At 38.6% G+C, this 18,253-nt stretch overlaps 1 protein-coding gene across 2 annotated transcripts in view; it reads left to right on the top strand.

Annotated features, from left to right (window-relative positions):
- gabbr1b (gamma-aminobutyric acid (GABA) B receptor, 1b) overlaps nucleotides 1-18,253 on the top strand; it is a 109,040-nt gene that overhangs the window by 85,974 nt on the left and 4,813 nt on the right. For both annotated transcript variants that reach the window (XM_026942212.3, XM_026942211.3), the window contains 7 exons: nucleotides 5,616-5,766; nucleotides 8,345-8,477; nucleotides 8,659-8,775; nucleotides 10,977-11,084; nucleotides 11,338-11,431; nucleotides 12,440-12,567; nucleotides 17,929-18,057. In XM_026942212.3, coding sequence (XP_026798013.3) covers nucleotides 5,616-5,766; nucleotides 8,345-8,477; nucleotides 8,659-8,775; nucleotides 10,977-11,084; nucleotides 11,338-11,431; nucleotides 12,440-12,567; nucleotides 17,929-18,057 — 860 coding nt within the window. The remainder of the gene's footprint in view (nucleotides 1-5,615; nucleotides 5,767-8,344; nucleotides 8,478-8,658; nucleotides 8,776-10,976; nucleotides 11,085-11,337; nucleotides 11,432-12,439; nucleotides 12,568-17,928; nucleotides 18,058-18,253) is intronic.

The raw sequence follows: 18,253 nt of genomic DNA, 5'->3' as shown, positions 1-18,253 counted from the left end.
ACCGTTGACCTTCATCGTATTATACTCCATATTGAATAGAGACTAAGGAGACTCTGGAGAGAAAAACAGTGTGTCTGCATGCTGCACACGCACCAAGGTTAATGCATGAACTGTGCGTGTGTGTGTATGTGTGTGTGGAGCCCGATGGCAGGGACACAAGCCGTGCCATCTGGGAGCATGGACACACACATGCCAACTGTCACAGTGTAGACGCGCGAGCATCCCGGGTCACCGCTGGGTTGTAAAACGGCCGTGGTGACCCTGTCACACTGTCTCCATGGTGAACGTTGCCTAGCGCCAACCTCATGCCCGCTACTGTTCAGGGAAGTGAAGCGGCTAAAAATAAGCATTAAGCAGTGACGTGGTTGAATAAAGGAACCGCCAAGGAGAGTGTGACTTTGCTCCAGGACGTTACATCTTGAGCAATCCCTGCTTTTTATTTGGCATGTTGCTCTCTCTCTTTCTCTCTCTCTCTCTTTCTCTCTCTCTCTCTCTCTGTGTCTCCTAACACGCAACATGCTCTCTCTCCTTCCCTGGTTGCCCATGACAACCGCTGCATTGCTGCCGTCTTCTCCCATCACCATAGCAACCGTTACCGTTATGAGGCTTGGTTGCCATGGCAGCATACGGCCCTGATTTCAGCATCAAGGTCAGGTGGAAGCACTAAGCAGTGAATGCAGACAGGCCCCAAATACACACACACACACACACACACACACACACACACACACACACTGAAATGGTTAAAGTTGGTATTGCAGTGAAAACAAGCAGACGCTGGAAAGGGACAATCAGTCACCACACAAATAGACACACAAATTGTACAATGTGAAGTCATTTCTGCACTTTTTGAAGTAAAAACTCTTTCAGATCATCTGGAAACAATCCTATGTTATCTTCAGGGCCACGTCTCGAGAGAGAGAGTGAGAGAGAGAGAGAGAGAGAGAGAGAGAGAGGGAGGCAGAATTTCCTGTCTGTGAAACATTAGCGATATCTGGTAGGAAAAAGAAATTACAAAAACATATGGGTCAAAAGGGAGGCCATGTCTTTTTGGCATCTTATGGCAGTTTATTTTGCAGAAAATTATATGCATATGTATTTTAGATCATTCTACTCCTATTTCTCTGTTGATTTTAAAAGGATCTTTAAAGGAGAAATGCTGTACATGCAAAATAGTCATGTCTAAAATAGTCACATATATGCTGGTTTGAAAACCTTTTTGAAATGTAACCCAGTAGGTCTTGGCTAGGTCTTCAGTGCTTTTTATCCAGCTAAGAAAACAACATTAAATTTAATAGATCACAGTGTGGAAATAAAATAAAATAAAGAGAGGACACTGGTTTCAGTAACAATTAAACACTGACAAATAGCAGCCAGCTGGTGGACCATAAACATCAGGTGGACAATAAAACTGCCAGATGTCTGAGTTTTTTCACGTCTCATATCCATCAGCCATCCTTGACAGATTTAACTCTGTTAAAACACACAGTAATGTGGCTAACTTAGTTGAATACCTACCTTCTAAGCCACATGACTGGCAGTGATATATCAGTAGATCAGGGTATCAGTAGATCAGTGTATCGGTAGATCAGTGTATCAGTAGATCAGTGTATCGGTAGATCAGTGTATCAGTAGATCAGTGTATCGGTAGATCAGTGTATCAGTAGATCAGTGTATCGGTAGATCAGGGTATCGGTAGATCAGTGTATCGGTAGATCAGGGTATCAGTAGATCAGTGTATCGGTAGATCAGCATATCGGTAGATCAGCGTATCAGTAGATCAGTGTATCAGTAGATCAGGGTATCAGTAGATCAGTGTATCGGTAGATCAGTGTATCAGTAGATCAGTGTATCGGTAGATCAGTGTATCAGTAGATCAGGGTATCGGTAGATCAGAGTATCGGTAGATCAGTGTATCGGTAGATCAGCGTATCGGTAGATCAGTGTATCGGTAGATCAGTGTATCAGTAGATCAGGGTATCGGTAGATCAGGGTATCGGTAGATCAGTGTATCGGTAGATCAGCGTATCGGTAGATCAGCGTATCGGTAGATCAGTGTATCGGTAGATCAGTGTATCGGTAGATCAGTGTATCAGTAGATCAGGGTATCGGTAGATCAGGGTATCGGTAGATCAGTGTATCGGTAGATCAGCGTATCGGTAGATCAGCGTATCGGTAGATCAGTGTATCGGTGTAGCAATATAATAATAATAGCAAAAGTGACACATTTTCATCACATGATGTTCCCAGGCATTACAGTTAAAACATTGTTTGATTACACTGTAAGGTATTGATTGCTCTGTCATTTCTTTATTGTGTCATGGGTAATTACTGTAGATGCTTAAGGTCTCGCCAGCTCCTGAAGTCCGAGCCAATGAGTGAGCTGCTTGGATGGCTCTACCTAGATACCACAAAGAAAAAAATGAACTGGATAGACTTTTAACCTTTTTTTCCCAAACAAATCTTAAAAAACAAAATTAATGTAGTACTACTATTCTTCCATGATGATGAGATGATGATGACGCTATCACAAAATGTTCACATTGGAAATCCAGATGAAATTGGCTTATTCTGCTCTCACTTCTATTGTGATTATGACGGTGGTTTCATAGTTGTGTAAGTGATTACTTGGATGTGTGCAGCCTACAGGGATACATTTTTTTATTCAGTTTTGGTTCCTGGAAATGATTTACATCGAGAGGGAGGAACAGGGTGTTTCAGATAGAAAGTCTTTGATCAGCTCTTGAAGCTGTAGGAGGTAAACCAGGTGATGTAGGTGTTTAAAGTACATACAAGTTCTTTTTTTCGTAGGAAAACTGAAGGCTGAAATGTTGCTACATGCGTAGCTGCACGTCTTTTTATTTTCATTTTCGGTAGACATTAAAATAGCATAACAAACCTCAGCATGCTCCATTAGACTCAGAAATCATCCTCAACGACAAAGAATGACTGACGAAATGAATTTTGTTTTCTAGTTATACTTTTCTTTTACACTTTCATTTGTGTATTTTTGTTCCTTCTTTTCTAAAACTGTGGCTACAGATGGTGTCATTTTCGCCTTTCGTCTTTCCGCTGTACTGTGTATATTGAGCAAGTGTTGTACATCATCTTGATACTTGGCATGATTTGTGATTACAGATGAAATGAAATTTCCACATGGTCAGCACTTTGACTGCTGATCTACCGTGCAAACTTGTTTGAATGCTTATGTTTTGACGGGCACAGGAGAAAGGAAACAAGTTTTTACCCCTTTCTAATTTCGCTTACCATTAAAATTCTGTGTAAAGTGTTAGATGTGACACTTCGTTGTAGGCCTAATTTTATCCGTTTTCAGTCAAAATTGTCAGCCAAATTTCCCCGAAGTAGTCATTTTAACCATTTTTGGCTGAAAATTTAGGAACATCATTAAATATACTTTAAAGCATAACATTTTCTTCTTTGTATTTAGAATCCATGTTGTAAATTTAGTTTTGTTTTAGTTTAGTTTATTAAAGACACATTCTGACTTGCAATGATTGTATTAACCAGAATATACAATTGGAAAAATGAAAACAAACGAATGAATGAATGAATGAATGAATAAATAAATAAAAAAAGAAAGAAAGAAAGAAATTTAAAAATACATAATACATACATAAAATACATAAATATGGATTCTTAAAAATATTTAATAAAATAAGCATACAGTAATAAAGTACATAGAAATTCTAATAGACTGCCAAAAAAGGCAATACAAAACATTATAAAACACAGCTACTACTAACATGTGCTAACGATGTAATTCTTCATTAACAAGATAAAAATTTTACGCTGTAACTATGTCTTTTTCCAAAATAACAAACTCCGGGGGTTTCACAGCATCATGGGTGAATAATTATGCAATCACAACTTTTACATTCTTATTTGTTAATCATTTTGCAAGCTACATTGATTTTTCCACCACTTTGATATTACAGGCGATTCATGAGAATATATATGAAAGGGTAATGTAAAGGCCTGTTACCTAAAATGAGTTTGATGAAGGTTTCCTGAAGCTTCCTCTCATCATTGCTGCTTTAGTGAGAACTGACGACACTAAGAGACATGTCATTAATGTGATGTCCTTTGCTGTTGAACTGTCTCGCTACCGAAAATGAGAAACTCTTCATACGGTGCTGAACACGAAGCTCAGCGAAACAACCAGCCAATTTTCTTTCTCCAATTTTCTCCTGAGGAGCGAGGGGCGAGGAACCTATTGATTGCTTGCCCCTTGTGAAAGAGATTTCTAAGAGTAAATCTCTCCAAGAGCAAAACACAATTTCAATCCTGTAACAAGAAAGGTAACATATCTGTTCGCAAAAAATCCAGTAAAATGATTAACAATACAATAAAATAAAATAAACCTCCATAGCAATATGAAGCTGCTAACATCACTTCCTGAAACATCACGGTAACTGCATTCGGCGCTCAGAAATTATTTCTATACCTCTTTTTATTCTCTCTCGCTCTACCTCTTGTCATTGATACTCAAAGCGAAGTCTATTTGCACTTCACACTCTCTCCTTCACCTGTCAGGACATGAATAGTTTTATTCAGTGCCACAAGGCATTCTAGCCTGTTAACCCTTAGCACACGGCTTTGAGGCTCATGACCAGCGGGAGGCCGTGAGTTTCTCCGTGCTCCGAGTTCAGGATCTACACCGCACTCGAGAGCATGAACAATCCTACGCCAGAGATAGACACACAAACAGAAAGCGAGTAAAGCTTTGGAGTGCAGCATCCTCTCGGGAGAGAAAAGCCACGCTGTGCTCTGCATGCAGTCCTGCACCCGAGGCTCACAGAGAAGGAAAAGGCTGTGATGATATCAATGCACACAGATGGGGGAAGTGAAGAGATGAAACTCCACACTGAGCACACGACTGACTCTGTGGCACACATACACAGCACCATGATTACAGGAGAAAGAGAAAGAGGCTTACTTTATACAACTGGGTCACTGCTAATGCCTGTCTCTCTCTCTCTCTCTCTCTCTTTCTTTCTCTCTCGGTCTATCCATCTCTCTCTTTCTATGCTCTGTGTCTCACTTTTATTCAGCTCCTTATTCCTTTGGTAGTCCAATGCTAATGCAGTTTCTCTTCTCTTCTCTTCTCTTCTCCTTTTATTTCATCTTTCTTATTTGTTCTATGTTCCTCTATTCTCTGTTAACTACTTCTTGTCTTTTTTCTTCTTGTTTCCATTATTTTTTCCTCGTCTCATTTCTTCTATTCTTCATTATTTTCTTCCCATCTTGTATTGTCTTTATCTACCCTCTCCTCTCCTCTGTTTTTCTCTTCTCATCTCCTTTTTGTCTTGTGTCTTCTCTTTGTTCCCTTCTCTTCTTTATACTTCTCTCTTTACTAATCATGTTGTTTCTTTTTTTGTTGTTGTTGTTCTCTCCTGTTCTTCACTTCTCTTCTTTTTTATTTTCTTCTCATCTTCCCCTCTATTCTCATTTCAATTCTCTTCTCTTCTCTTCTCAACCCTTTTATTTTGTCTTCTCTTCTTCTTTCTTCTCTCTTCTTCTTATCTACTTCTCTTTATTTTCTTCTCTTCTCCTTTATTCTCTCCTCTCATCTCTTTTCCCTCTTCTTGCTCCAGGCCCTGGTCCTCCAGCAGATCAGACGGTAGTGATTCAGAAGTTCAGATTCCTGTCTCAGAAGCTCTTTGTGTCTGTGTCGGTGTTTGCTGGACTGGGCATCTTACTGGGCATCGTGTGTCTCACGTTCAACATTTACAACAGCAACGTCAGGTGTGCCTATCAGTGTGTGTGCTGGATTCCCAAAAAAAAAAGAAAAAAGAGATGCTTTAGAGTCAGAACAGTCTCTTTTCATTAGAGCTAGGTCTCTATGTGGCCAGAAATAGCAGCAGAAGAGGGCATGTGAGTGAATGAGATTGAATAAGATGGAGAGGACTGTTCCATCTGCACTAGTTAATAGCCAGAGCCACAGTCTCCTTCACATATGTATGCATTAGATAGTGATGCAGTGTGCACAGAAGCGTGCAGAGCCGCGTAAGTGTGGCTGATAGATTCCGAATATTAAGTGCATGATATGCATACTAAGTATGCAGCGTACTTGTGATAAGCACATTCAGACTACTCTGCATGTGTGTGAATTCTTCTCTTTCATTTCGACTAACTGACCTGAGATAACACCCAAACTCCAGATAAGTTTCGCAGGCCTGTGTGTGTGTTTGTGTGTTTGTTTGTTTCTAACAAAGAGAAGAACATGTTCATGTGTGACAGCTCAAAAAAAAATCCTACAGTGATTTAAATCCTATTCACATTCAGCTCCTCGCCTGGCCAACTCATTTTAAATCAGTTTGTATCTGATGCAACAATTCAGTTGCAGGTTGTTTACTTCCTCTAAAAAATGTGACAATCAATGCAGCACTCCCCAGTAACACTCGTCCACTCCAACCTACCCATCCCCGGTTCCAGCCCTTAGCTAGTTTGTGATATTCAAAACGAGTCGCATCCTGTGACTTCAGTTTGCTAGTAATTCCAGTAAACAGGCTACGAGTGTGAGTTAGCATTATAGTTTGTAAACTAAAAAAGCATTTAAGCGTAACAAACTGTCAGGTTGTAACGAAATTCACTGGTAAGGCTGAGATTAAAGCAACAAGAGCTGATATCAGTTCATTTATCAATCAGTGTTGATGCAGTGTTGAAATAAACTCATTTACATTTACATTTGTCAGCTGTTGCTGTTAGCTGTTAGTGAAAAACCTTCCTGAATCTGATTGGTCAGAAAGTGTTGAGTAATTTTCTTTAGCAGTGATGTGTAGACATTTGTATTATGTTAATAAGCCTCTTTTCCATAAAGAGGCTTGTAGCAGATTTGGAAGGAGTCTCCAGTGTCAGCACTTTGTGAGAGTCAGGGGTAAAGCTGTAACTTTTCCTATGTGGGAAATTCTTCAGGATGGAGCGCTTTGTAACATGACAAGCTGCATTTTTCATCTTAATAACTACAAAAGAGAGAAAAAAGAGGAGCTGGTGAGGGAATGACTTTTTTAAACTGCTCTAAAAGACATTTCGCAATATGAAAAAACTATAAACGATAAAATCTACGATATGTTGGCATAGATTTTGTGCTAGAGTTGGCAAGTTGCTGTGGTATAAGAAGAATAAAACACTTCATGCTGGAGAATACTCAACTTCAGACCTCTCAACTAGACCTCCAACTCATTGGTGATTATTTTTTTATAACAGCACAGCCCCAAGTTGTTTGAACAGATAATTCTTGAACGAACTGATTTGTAGGCTGCTAGGCTAATGCGTTGGCTACCTCTGCCATGTCATTACAAATCCTGTTAGAATTTTTGATGTTTTCCTGTAGGAGTCACTGGCTTTTCCGGAAGAATCCATCATCGGCTTAGACAGAGTCGTGAATTTAGCACAAACTAAAACAGAACAGACTGTTGAGCTACAGATTGCACATGGAATTGCATTAGCTCAGAACTCTAGCTGGCTTTTCCAACTCTTAAAAAGGTCCAGAAATTGATTCAGAGTTGAGTCGAAAATGATGTAATTAGATAATATTGAGATAAATACAGACTTGTATAGTGTTCAGACAATGGATTTGCACCAAAATAGAGGCATATCTCAGTTACAAGTGTCTCAATCTTGAAGTTGAGTCAGTTTTTCTTGTGAGATATCAGCTCAGGCACCAAGCTGTACAGAGCCAAGTTCCTGCTTTTAACCAAATACACCTAAAGCACTGTTTGGAAGCCATATTTAAATGAAGACAACTTTACAATGATTGCAAATTAACGTGATAATTACAACTAGAACCATTAAGTCAGCCTACTGGCAAAACTACTATTGGATGTTTATTTAAATAATTGCCTTCGTCTTTTCATTTGTTTATTCTCAAATTAGTCTTAACCACATTTCTTTGTAATTATGGAACTACTGACTTTATGCAACATCATATTGAAGCTGATAGGGGGAAAAAATTTGTTTTTATTAGTCCTCATTTTCTATCCCCTGAGTTAATTTACTTAATTTAAAGTTTGCCTTTTCATTAAGTCTGATTGGATGAAAGTGTCTGCTGAATGAAGAAATGTAAAATTAACATTCTGAGCTGTCACTTGGTAATAAAAAACATCCAGATGCTGTCATCGTTTAGCAAACTTTCTTCATCACACAACTGCTTTAGCTTTCTCATATGAAGTTTTCCAGATGCTCTTAGACACGACCTGCATAAACAACGAGGTGTCTCTGTCATTAAATAGAGCGCATCCTGGCAAGCGCACAAGGAAGACGGAGACCGTTTCGTTTGTTGATGTAGCTGAGTATCTCTTGTGAATATTCCCATATGTTCCAGGTACATTCAGAACTCGCAGCCGTACCTGAACAACATGACGGCCGTGGGCTGTATGATGGCTCTGGCTGCCGTGTTTCCTCTGGGGATCGATGGGCTTCATGTCCGTCGCTCTCAATTTCCTGTAGTGTGCCAGGTAAACCCAAAGGCATCATGGGAAATTGTAATACAGGAGGTTGAGATGTAGGATATGTGGAAGATTTTTTTGCTGAAAAAAAAATCACAGGCATGAAAAAAAAAGTATTTGGATTCACAGGCATGAAAAAAAGTATTTGGATTCCATGCACTGAACACTGAAGAGACAATTTCTTTTCCAGTTCCGTTTGTGGCTGCTCGGGCTCGGCTTCAGTCTGGCCTATGGCAGCATGTTTACAAAGATCTGGTGGGTGCACACGGTTTTCACCAAGAAGGATGAGAAGAAAGACAAGCGAAAGGTAACTCTTCTGCAGAGTTTATACAGAGGTCATTCATGTAGAGCTACACTATAAACGCTCTAGTCCTGATTTCATTATAATCTCAGCAAAAAGCTCATCCTGCTTTCTGTGAAAAATTATGAAATTATGTGATCATTATGATTATATTAAGTAATTATATGATAGTAATTTTGCCTAACACTCCTTGCTCTTTCCTTCTCTCTCTCTCTCTCTCTCTCTCTCTCTGTCTCACCCTGATGTCTTTTCTATTCTTCTTAACTAAAATAGGTCTCCCTCTCTTTCTCACTCTATCACTTTAGACCTCATCTCTCTGGCTGACCTCAGAGAAATGGGTCTCCAGACGCCCTTGAACACTTCTAAATGAACCATTTATCGTACGGCCCAAACTCAATGACCCTTTTGCACAGCTCAGGCTGAAACGATTCTCTCCATCATTTCGCAAAACCCACGTCAACACACCTACTTTGCACTTAACACTCTCCAGTCAGCAGATACGTGTCCGCCATCACGTACAATTCTTGGGTGGCGGAATAAGAGGAGAGAGAGCACAGATAAGCTGAGTCGGAAAAGCAGAGGCTTTTTTCAGAGATAAGAAACCATTAGTGAATATTTATGAGCGTCTGCCTGGTTTTGGGGATTAGAATATGGAGAGTTGTCACAAATGCAGCTTGTGCGCTGCTTAATGATGATGATGATCCACGCCACACAATGCAACTGACGGAAATGTAATTTCACATTCACTTTGTTCAAGGATTCACAGGAGCCGCAACAGGGATGTAAAATGCAAATATTTGAGGGGGGGTGAAATTTGTTTCCTGTCATGAGAGATTAAAGGAATACTCCACAGTGTTTCAACCTAATCTCTACCTACCGTAAATGTACAGTATGTTTGATTATCACTGACAAGTATTCTGTCCCGTTTCCCTGTACTGACAAAAGCAAAGAATGAAAAACCTATTTACTCAATTCCTCAGTAAACATGTTCGGCAATCAGGAGTGTCACAAAACATTTTATTTAGCGCTGTTTATGTTGGTTGCTGCTAGCAATGAACTCCTCCTGCTGAGTTTTCTGACATTTAACCGTTATCTTTAATGTGTCTCAGTGCTCAGTGCTCGCAGAAGTGAAGTGCTCTCACATGCAACAGTTTCTCTGCACGCTCGCAAATACCTTTTCGTATGCTCACGGCAACTTGCTTGCCATGCTCGCTGATACTGCTCAGCACACTTAGGTCAGCCACCGTCACGCTCGCTATTAAAGATACTGTTTAAATGCCATACAAAGTGTTATGAGGTTACTTTTATTGTAGGAAGATGCTATAGTTCCTCCTCTTGATATTTTTGCAGAGCACAGTTCACGGTCTGCTTTGCTTTGATTGCCATCATTAATCATGAAATATGTCCAGATTGCAGTTATTCCATATTGTCTGTTCATTATCATGACAACATACAGTAGGCTTATGTCACATAGTATCACCTGGTATAGGATGTTGGTTATCGGACCATTTATTTACAAGTAAATGAGCACAGTATCAGACCGATACCCAATACCAGTATCTGTATCAACGTATCCTTCGTCAGAAATCAACAACTGGCCTTAGACTCTTAAACAGATTTTCTGCTCTTTCCTCAGGAATGGGAAATGTGTCAAAAATGCATATTTGGCACTAATGCATTTAATTCAGGTGCAATTATGCATAAGATGGATCATAATCACCGTAAAAAATTACATCCTAACAGGAAGTTAAGACACTGGACTGCATCTGAATTGCCTGACTGCTTTAATCTCATGCATCTCTATAGCAAGTCACAGCTCAGTTGTCTGTTATCTTGTAAAGAGAGAGCTACAGTGTAAACCAACTGTTATCTACTGCGAGAGCCCAAAATAGTGAAAATAACATGTTCTGCATTGTCCATTCTCAAGATGGCTTTTGTTCGTCGCAAACACAGCTATCCATAACATAAAACGCAAACAGGAGTCATTGACTCTGTGAAAGAGTAATGCTTTCAATTGAAGCCTGACACTCGTATAAGATCTACACTCTGTATTGGGCTGAATTGGCTTTGCAGTAATGGCCTACTTGTTTTCTCCTCAAGTTCTCTGTGCACACACTGGTTATGGGGCCATAAATCCTTTTCTGTCCACTTGAGTGGTTTCTGCCAATGAGAAAAGGTGACTTCTTGGTCTTTGTGTATCCCGGCAGCATCTGGAGCCCTGGAAGCTCTACGCTACGGTCGGTGTGCTTCTGGTTATTGACGTCCTGTCCCTCATGATCTGGCAGATTGTGGATCCACTGCACATCACAGAGGAGGTACGGCTGTGCTCAGTTTCTCACTACATACAGCACATGTGTGTGTTGTTGCAGGAATTAAATTGGGTGGTGGCTGGTTTTTCGGTGTTTCAGCTGAGGATGCTCTGACGGCTGTGAAATAAAACTCACAGGTCTGACAGAGAGCCACCTTACTTGGATAAAAGTATCAGGGAGATGATTCAAATGGAAATAAAATGGAAATTCCTTTCCTCCTCTCTCTGTCTGTTGTTGCTCGATTGCACGCTTTGAGCAGAAGTTCACGAGAGAGGCGCCTAAAGAAGACTTGGATGTGTTGATTGAGCCTTTGCTGGAGCACTGCAGCTCTGAGAAGATGAACACATGGCTGGGTAAGGACACATGCATGAGTATATTAGGGATGCTACCAAATATGAACACATTATTTGTAAATGGATACAAATATAGATATGAATATGAGATTTGTTGGGGGTTTTTTGCCATCTGGTTGAGACTGGAGATGTGCATTGGGACGCAAGAAAAAAGTCACGAGTGGGAGGCTGTTACTTTCATGCGGGTGAGCGGTCAGATATGAAACTTACATTTACAGCGTTCATTCTTTCCTCCTTAGTAACTGCCTGATCAGGGACATAGTGGTTTAAATTTGGCTACTAGTTTGTTTATATTTTGTAAAATAGAACTAACTTAATATGTTAGAAAGTCATAGGTAAACAAACAAATATAATAACTATCCCACACACATCTTTATTTAAAAAGAAACCTTTCAGTTAAGGCCACGTCCACTTCAGGTTTAAATCCAAATACAGATACAGATATGAATATTTGGAGCACTAAACAGATCCGGATACAGTTATTTCACTTTGTTACACCCTCTAAATCATACTTGTGTATGTATGACAGGAATTTTAATACTGTAACTCTCACTGGGAATTTTGCTTGGTTTTTTCCACCCCAGGTTTTTCATTTCACGTAATATTTCGCACTAATGAAACAAATTAATCACATCCTCAATAAAACAGATTAAACCAGTCTGCGTTGCCTGGTCACAGAGTGATTAAAATGCATGTGTGAAACACATTTGTGGCAGTGACCTTGGGAGCAGAAGTCTGAATTACCGTGGAAATTACTGTGGGACTATATCTCGAGCTCTGCTGTTGAATTATTATTAATTAATGCATTTTATCCGGTTGTATAGGCACACTCGATTACATTTTTTTCCAATAAAAAAGCAGGTCACGATTTAGATTTATTTTCCGATCAGTTTTCAGACAGCCAGAAAGATTATATATGGATAAAATGCAGCATTTTTAGTAGCTCTATTATAAAACACCCCATGTTTTTTTTTTGTCTATGACCTTGTTGTGTCCTCGCTGTTCCAGGGGTGGTTTATGGCTACAAGGGATTATTGTTGCTGCTTGGCATCTTCCTCGCCTATGAGACCAAATCTATCTCTACAGAGAAGATAAATGACCACCGAGCCGTGGGAATGGCCATCTATAATGTCTCTGTGAGTCTCTCAGCTTGTCTGTCTCTCTTATCATTTTGGAAATTTCACTGTGCCTCTCAATCTACCCAGCTGTGGGAGTGGATTTGGTTAAGGTTTTAAGGCTATATATATATATATATATATATATATATATATATATATATATATATATATATATATATATATATATATAATGTATATATAATATGTATGTATGTATAGCCTTAAAACCTTAACCAAATCCACCTTAACCAAATCCATATATATATACATACAGTATATATGCATATCTCTGAGTCAACATACTTAAGTCTGTTTTTAAGTATCTGTACTTTACTTGTGTTTTCCTTTCACCTAATACTTGACTTTTTGTACTCGCTACATTTTCAAATACTACATTGCTACATTTCTCTATAAACATATATTATTTAAATTATGAGGTAATTTTAGCATCAGACAACTTCAAGGAGTCAATCTAAATTCCTAAATAAAAAAAATCAAAACTAATAAATGTGACAGCCATATTCTCTCTGCTGCGTCGTGAACTTTGTGTCTATTAACATTCGGCTAGTTTGTATGGTCAGATTTGTTAGACTAGCATTTGAGAGACTAGCAATAAAACTGTTTTTAGTTAGCCTTAGCTAATGTTTTCCCACATTCCTTGCTTAGTCATAATATCTGTGTAAGTCATAAGGTAACTTTTTAGCATCAGACAGCTTCAAAGAGTTGATCTAAATTCTTAACAAATCTAAACCTTAGCAGGAAAAAATAGACCTAAAATATCGCTGTGATCTATCTGCTGCTACGTACACTTTGAATGTATTAGCTAGCATTTGCGAGATTAGCAATAAAAGTCATGTTATTTAGCCGTAGCTTATGTTTTCCTATGTTCCTTGGTTCCTCATTTTTTTGGGAGTCTTTCTTGTACTTTTACTTTCATAATTTATGATTTATAGAGTATAAAAGCTTTTCTATTTCAACCTAAGTAATGATTTTGAATGATTTACCAGAGCATTTACTTAGATGATAAAGTAGTTTCACTTTTACCTGAGGAAAAACATTTTGGTGGTAATTTTACCACTTCTGGTAACAAGAGTAATATTTTCAGCACCATTCTGCTGCTACTTAACTGGGTGAAAAAACACACTGGATGCTTTTCTGAAAGGAACTTTTTGGCTTTTGAAAATGTTTTCCTCTGATAAATGCTGGCGGCAGCACTTTTAAGATTACACGTAAAATGTGTGCTGGAGTAAAAATGCCTCGAGTGAGCATGGCCTAACGTAATATTTTTACCCTCTTAAATACTAAGTAAAGGTCTGTAGTTCCAGGCTAAACATTAAAGCGATTAAAATTTCACAAGTGATGAAAATGCAAAAATATGACTTTCACTGCAGGATCTGTCTCAGTTCAGATGAGAATTTCTCTTTTCTTCAGCAAAAAATGAAGTCTTATGTTAGCATTCCCTTAACACTTATACCGCTTATAACTCTTATACCTCTAGAGCTGTGAGGATTTAAACACATCAGATTTTTTTAGCTCATGCAGGGTCATTGTTCTTCCACCAACAAAATGTCCAAAAACCTTCAGATGTGCATTTAATATGAAGGATCAGTCCAGTAAATCTTGAATTAGTGTATGATATGTAAGGAATAAAACAAAATGTTATGGGAAAATAATCAACAACAGGGTGTTGTGATGTGTCCTGTTGAAACAGAGTTAATGTTATCACCCCGAAGTCGACTATTTTCCTATAACACCATGTCCCAAAGTATTTTGTTCCTGTTATACCGCAGCAGTTTGCCAATTTCCCAATACAAAAAAACCTTTTTAATCAAAAAATCTTTTTATCTCTTTGTAGTTACATAGTTGTGAAATGATATGAAAGTTAGTTTCTGTTATCACGTATGTTACAGAAACCATTCTCCCACCAGCCTCTCTGTTTCTCACTCTTGAAGTTAATAATGCAAAAAAAACCACAGCTTGTCATGTTACCGAGAAGTCAGACAGTACAAAGTGCTGACACTGGAGACTCAAAAATGTAAAATAAACGTCTCCTCACAGAAAACTTCGCTAAAGCTTCATTTTAATCAGTGAGCAAATTCAGTATGTACAGAGCTCAACACTGTTCTGTTAAATGCAATTTAATGTCTGAGTGCTTCGGGAAATGGTGGCGCATTTGATGGATCAACTTCGTCATGTCGGAACGGTAAAAGTCACCCATGAATGAAAGTGAAGGATGCATGTAACAGTATTTGACTGAAATAAACTTGTATGTGACAGGAAATAGATCCTGTTACCAAAAATAGCTTCTGAATTCAGTCCAAATAAGATAGCATCGGTATGTATGTTCTTATAAAGGTCACAGTGATGAGTAAACAACTCAGTGGTCAAAGTGTAAGAAAAAAATTAAAAAGAAATGGTGGGTTGGGACGTCCTTGCTGAAAACTACCTGCGCAGTGGAAAAACCCTTATGAACGTGATAGTTAGCTAGTAATGTAATACTGGGGTTAGCATGAGATCGGATAGAATTGGTTATCTTACGTGCTTTTTTTTACCTTTTTAAAGGAAGATGTTTTATAGCTAGATCTTGTTTGAATGTTGAAACTGCAGTACGCTGTGCAGGTTAAACACTCTAATGCGTTACTAGTGACAAGCATGCATCTCTACCTGGGTTGAAGGATTAAGACTCGTAACTTGGGATAGTCTTTTGATAGGCTACATCTATTGCTATGGAAGCAAATAATTTGATGCTAATAAATATAATTTACTTTAGATGCAATTTGGTCATGTTTGAGTTGATTGGGATGGTTTTAAACTGTGGATTGAAGTGGAAACACTCAGTCTGATCTGACAATCCTGAATAATTCATAACCACCTCTCAAATATCTCAAATATAGATTAAATAAAATTACACCACAGCGCTGTTGAACTCTCATTTATGATTGGTCAGAAAGCATGATTAATTTTTTATAAAAGTAGCTCTGAAATAGTCTGGCTGCAAGGCGAACCTACCGTCATTTCTATAGTAACAACTCACACAGGTCCTTGTACGACAGATGCTCCACATAAACGTATTTTAAAATCGTGTGTAATAGTTTTTCTGTGAGGAAACAATTATTTACCATTTTTGGAAGGAGTCTCCATTGCCAGTGTTTTATAACAGAAAGTTGTATCTTTAGGTTTTCTGACATGGGATGGCTAGCTTTCTGCATTATTTTTGTCTTATTAATATAAGACAGAGAAAATGAGAGGCTTGTGACAGCTTGACTGCTATAAAGTTCAAAAGGACAACAGGAACTAACTTGGTTCATGAATGTTAAAAAACATTAAACATAGATATAAATTGATATAAAGTATGATACAGAAATAGTTATTATTGGCAAATTGCTGTGGTATAAGAGGAATAAAACACTGCTGTTATTAGAAAATAATCAACTTTGTGCAGTAATGGATCTTGCAGCATCGGGATTGATTATGTACCTATAACGTCTTGTGTTTTATTTCTTACACAATTTAAGGATGAAGGCCAAACTGACAAAAGTACAGTTGCAAAAATAAATCACCAAACCAGACACTGTTTTTTGTATTTATATGCTAAATCACTTTTACTCTGTGCTCCACTCAGTGTCTTAATATACAAGTCTGTACAGTGCATGTTATGAGACCTGGAGTCCGACTCACTGGTATAAAATCTAGTAATGAGTCTACATGATGTCAAATACTCTTTGAAGGTTTATCATAGCCTTGTGACACATTTTAATCTTACATTTTCACAGACATTTTCTGTTTCGGATAGCGGATGCTATTACTCAACTATAGCTACAGACAACCCGTGAACAGTTTGGGTTTATGTGCTTTTTTGAAATCTATAACTTCAAAGAGCTCAGACTACTGAGCAGCTAACACCATGCTGAGTCGAAATCACTGCTGTGAGCAGGATGCTACACTCCGGCTTTATCAATCATTCCAGCTCACAAGTGCTTTCTGACTGACTCTCCTTCTCTAGTTTCATTCCCGCTGTCATCTTCTGCCTCGTCTCCACGGGTTTGTCCATTATACAGTGAGCCAAATTTGAGCCTATCTCAGCTCACAGACTATCTCAGCTCTTGCTATTAAATAAATGACTCTGATGCTTTGATAGATACCGTCTGCTGGGCACTACCAGGCTTTTTTTTTTTTCTAATTTTAACTGAAGGAGAATATGATAAAAATTAGATTTTTTCAGCAGGAAGCAGATCATTGAAGGAAAAAACCATCCTGATATGCATTACATACTGTGTGTTTATATTTAAATATTTATGATGTGTTTAGTGATACAGATTTTTCATTGATGCTGGATTTTCGTTGCTCCTGTGAGAAGTGAGCAGTTGTGTGCCGTTTTGATGCCACAGGAGGACACTGTTGTTGCTAGCATGGTTACAATGGAGTTCAGTAATAGAAAAAAATTCAGCAGTCTCAAATATAAGGGAAAAACAGTTTTGTTGTTAGCGCCTAAAAACAAAAGAGCAAGTGATTCTTTTGTCACTCACCATTTTCCGGCAACATTCAAAGTCATATTAATGAGAAATCCGATGCAGCCATATGACGCAGTTGGAACTTGGCTAAGCTAGATACCGAGCTACAAGATGACGAGCAGGATGGAACTGAAAGTGGTATAAGCATGAAAGTTTAATGATTGAAAGTTGATCTGTTTGAGCACAGTGTTCAGATAAGGAGGTCAGAGAGATGGACTGGCTAAAGGACTAAAGTGCCGCTGCATCGCTCTCTTTAGGTGGGGATGTAGCAAGGGCTAAATCCCACTGCACCATTATTAGCTGGTAGTCCAACAGAAAATAAACCAATATGTAAGTGAAAGAAATTTAAACTTAAAAAAAAAATCAACTCAAATTTCATTGCACAATAAATCTTGGATTACATGTTAATTATAAAGATTAATATTGAAGTCGTTCCGGGTGGATATTTCCTTTAATTAAAGATTAATTACAGTAGGGACACTTACTTTTTGAGTCATAAATAACACAGAAAGGAACATTTCTGAAATAAACTTGGCTCTGTTTCAGGCCGCAGTAATGAGGTTGCACAATTGTTTGTCTATTAATGGATAAAGATTTAGCTCGGAGTGGCCAATGGCTCATGACCTGTGCAGTAAAGCGTGATGATTTAGCGATGTTGTCCAACACCTTGTGTCCTGTCCAAATAACTAACGATCCACACCAAAAAATATCACCTCCTGTTAATGTCATGCTATTTTTTTCCTGCCAGTTTGGATGAAATGGTGTTTGTTTGGAGAGATGACTGACCATGGGTCAATATTTATTGATTCACTCCACTCTCTCCTCTCTTTTCTCCCTCTGTGTGTATGTCGCTTGTCCTTTCTTTCAGGTTTTGTGCATGATTACAGCTCCTGTCACCATGATCCTGTCCTCAAAGCAGGATGCTTCTTTCGCTTTCGCCTCTCTCGCCATCGTGTTTTCCGTCTACATCACTCTAGTCGTGCTCTTTGTCCCAAAGGTAAGACACGGGATCGTTAACGTGAATAAGGCTCTCTAGTGTAGATATTGTAGAGTGACCCCAGGTGTCGATGAACGCCCAGCCTGAAGATGAAGGATCTATCTAGCATTTTATCCTGTCAATGAAAAATGACTGAAAGTTGAAGCAGGGATTGTATTTTTGCATAGCATTCCTTCAGGCTCTGTTGTGTATTTGT

This window comes from Pangasianodon hypophthalmus, chromosome 29 (assembly GCF_027358585.1).
Source record: "Pangasianodon hypophthalmus isolate fPanHyp1 chromosome 29, fPanHyp1.pri, whole genome shotgun sequence".
Classification (NCBI taxonomy): Eukaryota; Metazoa; Chordata; class Actinopteri; order Siluriformes; family Pangasiidae; genus Pangasianodon; species Pangasianodon hypophthalmus.
The sequence above is the reverse complement of the archived record's forward strand: the minus strand, read 5'-3'. Positions and strand labels throughout refer to the sequence as shown.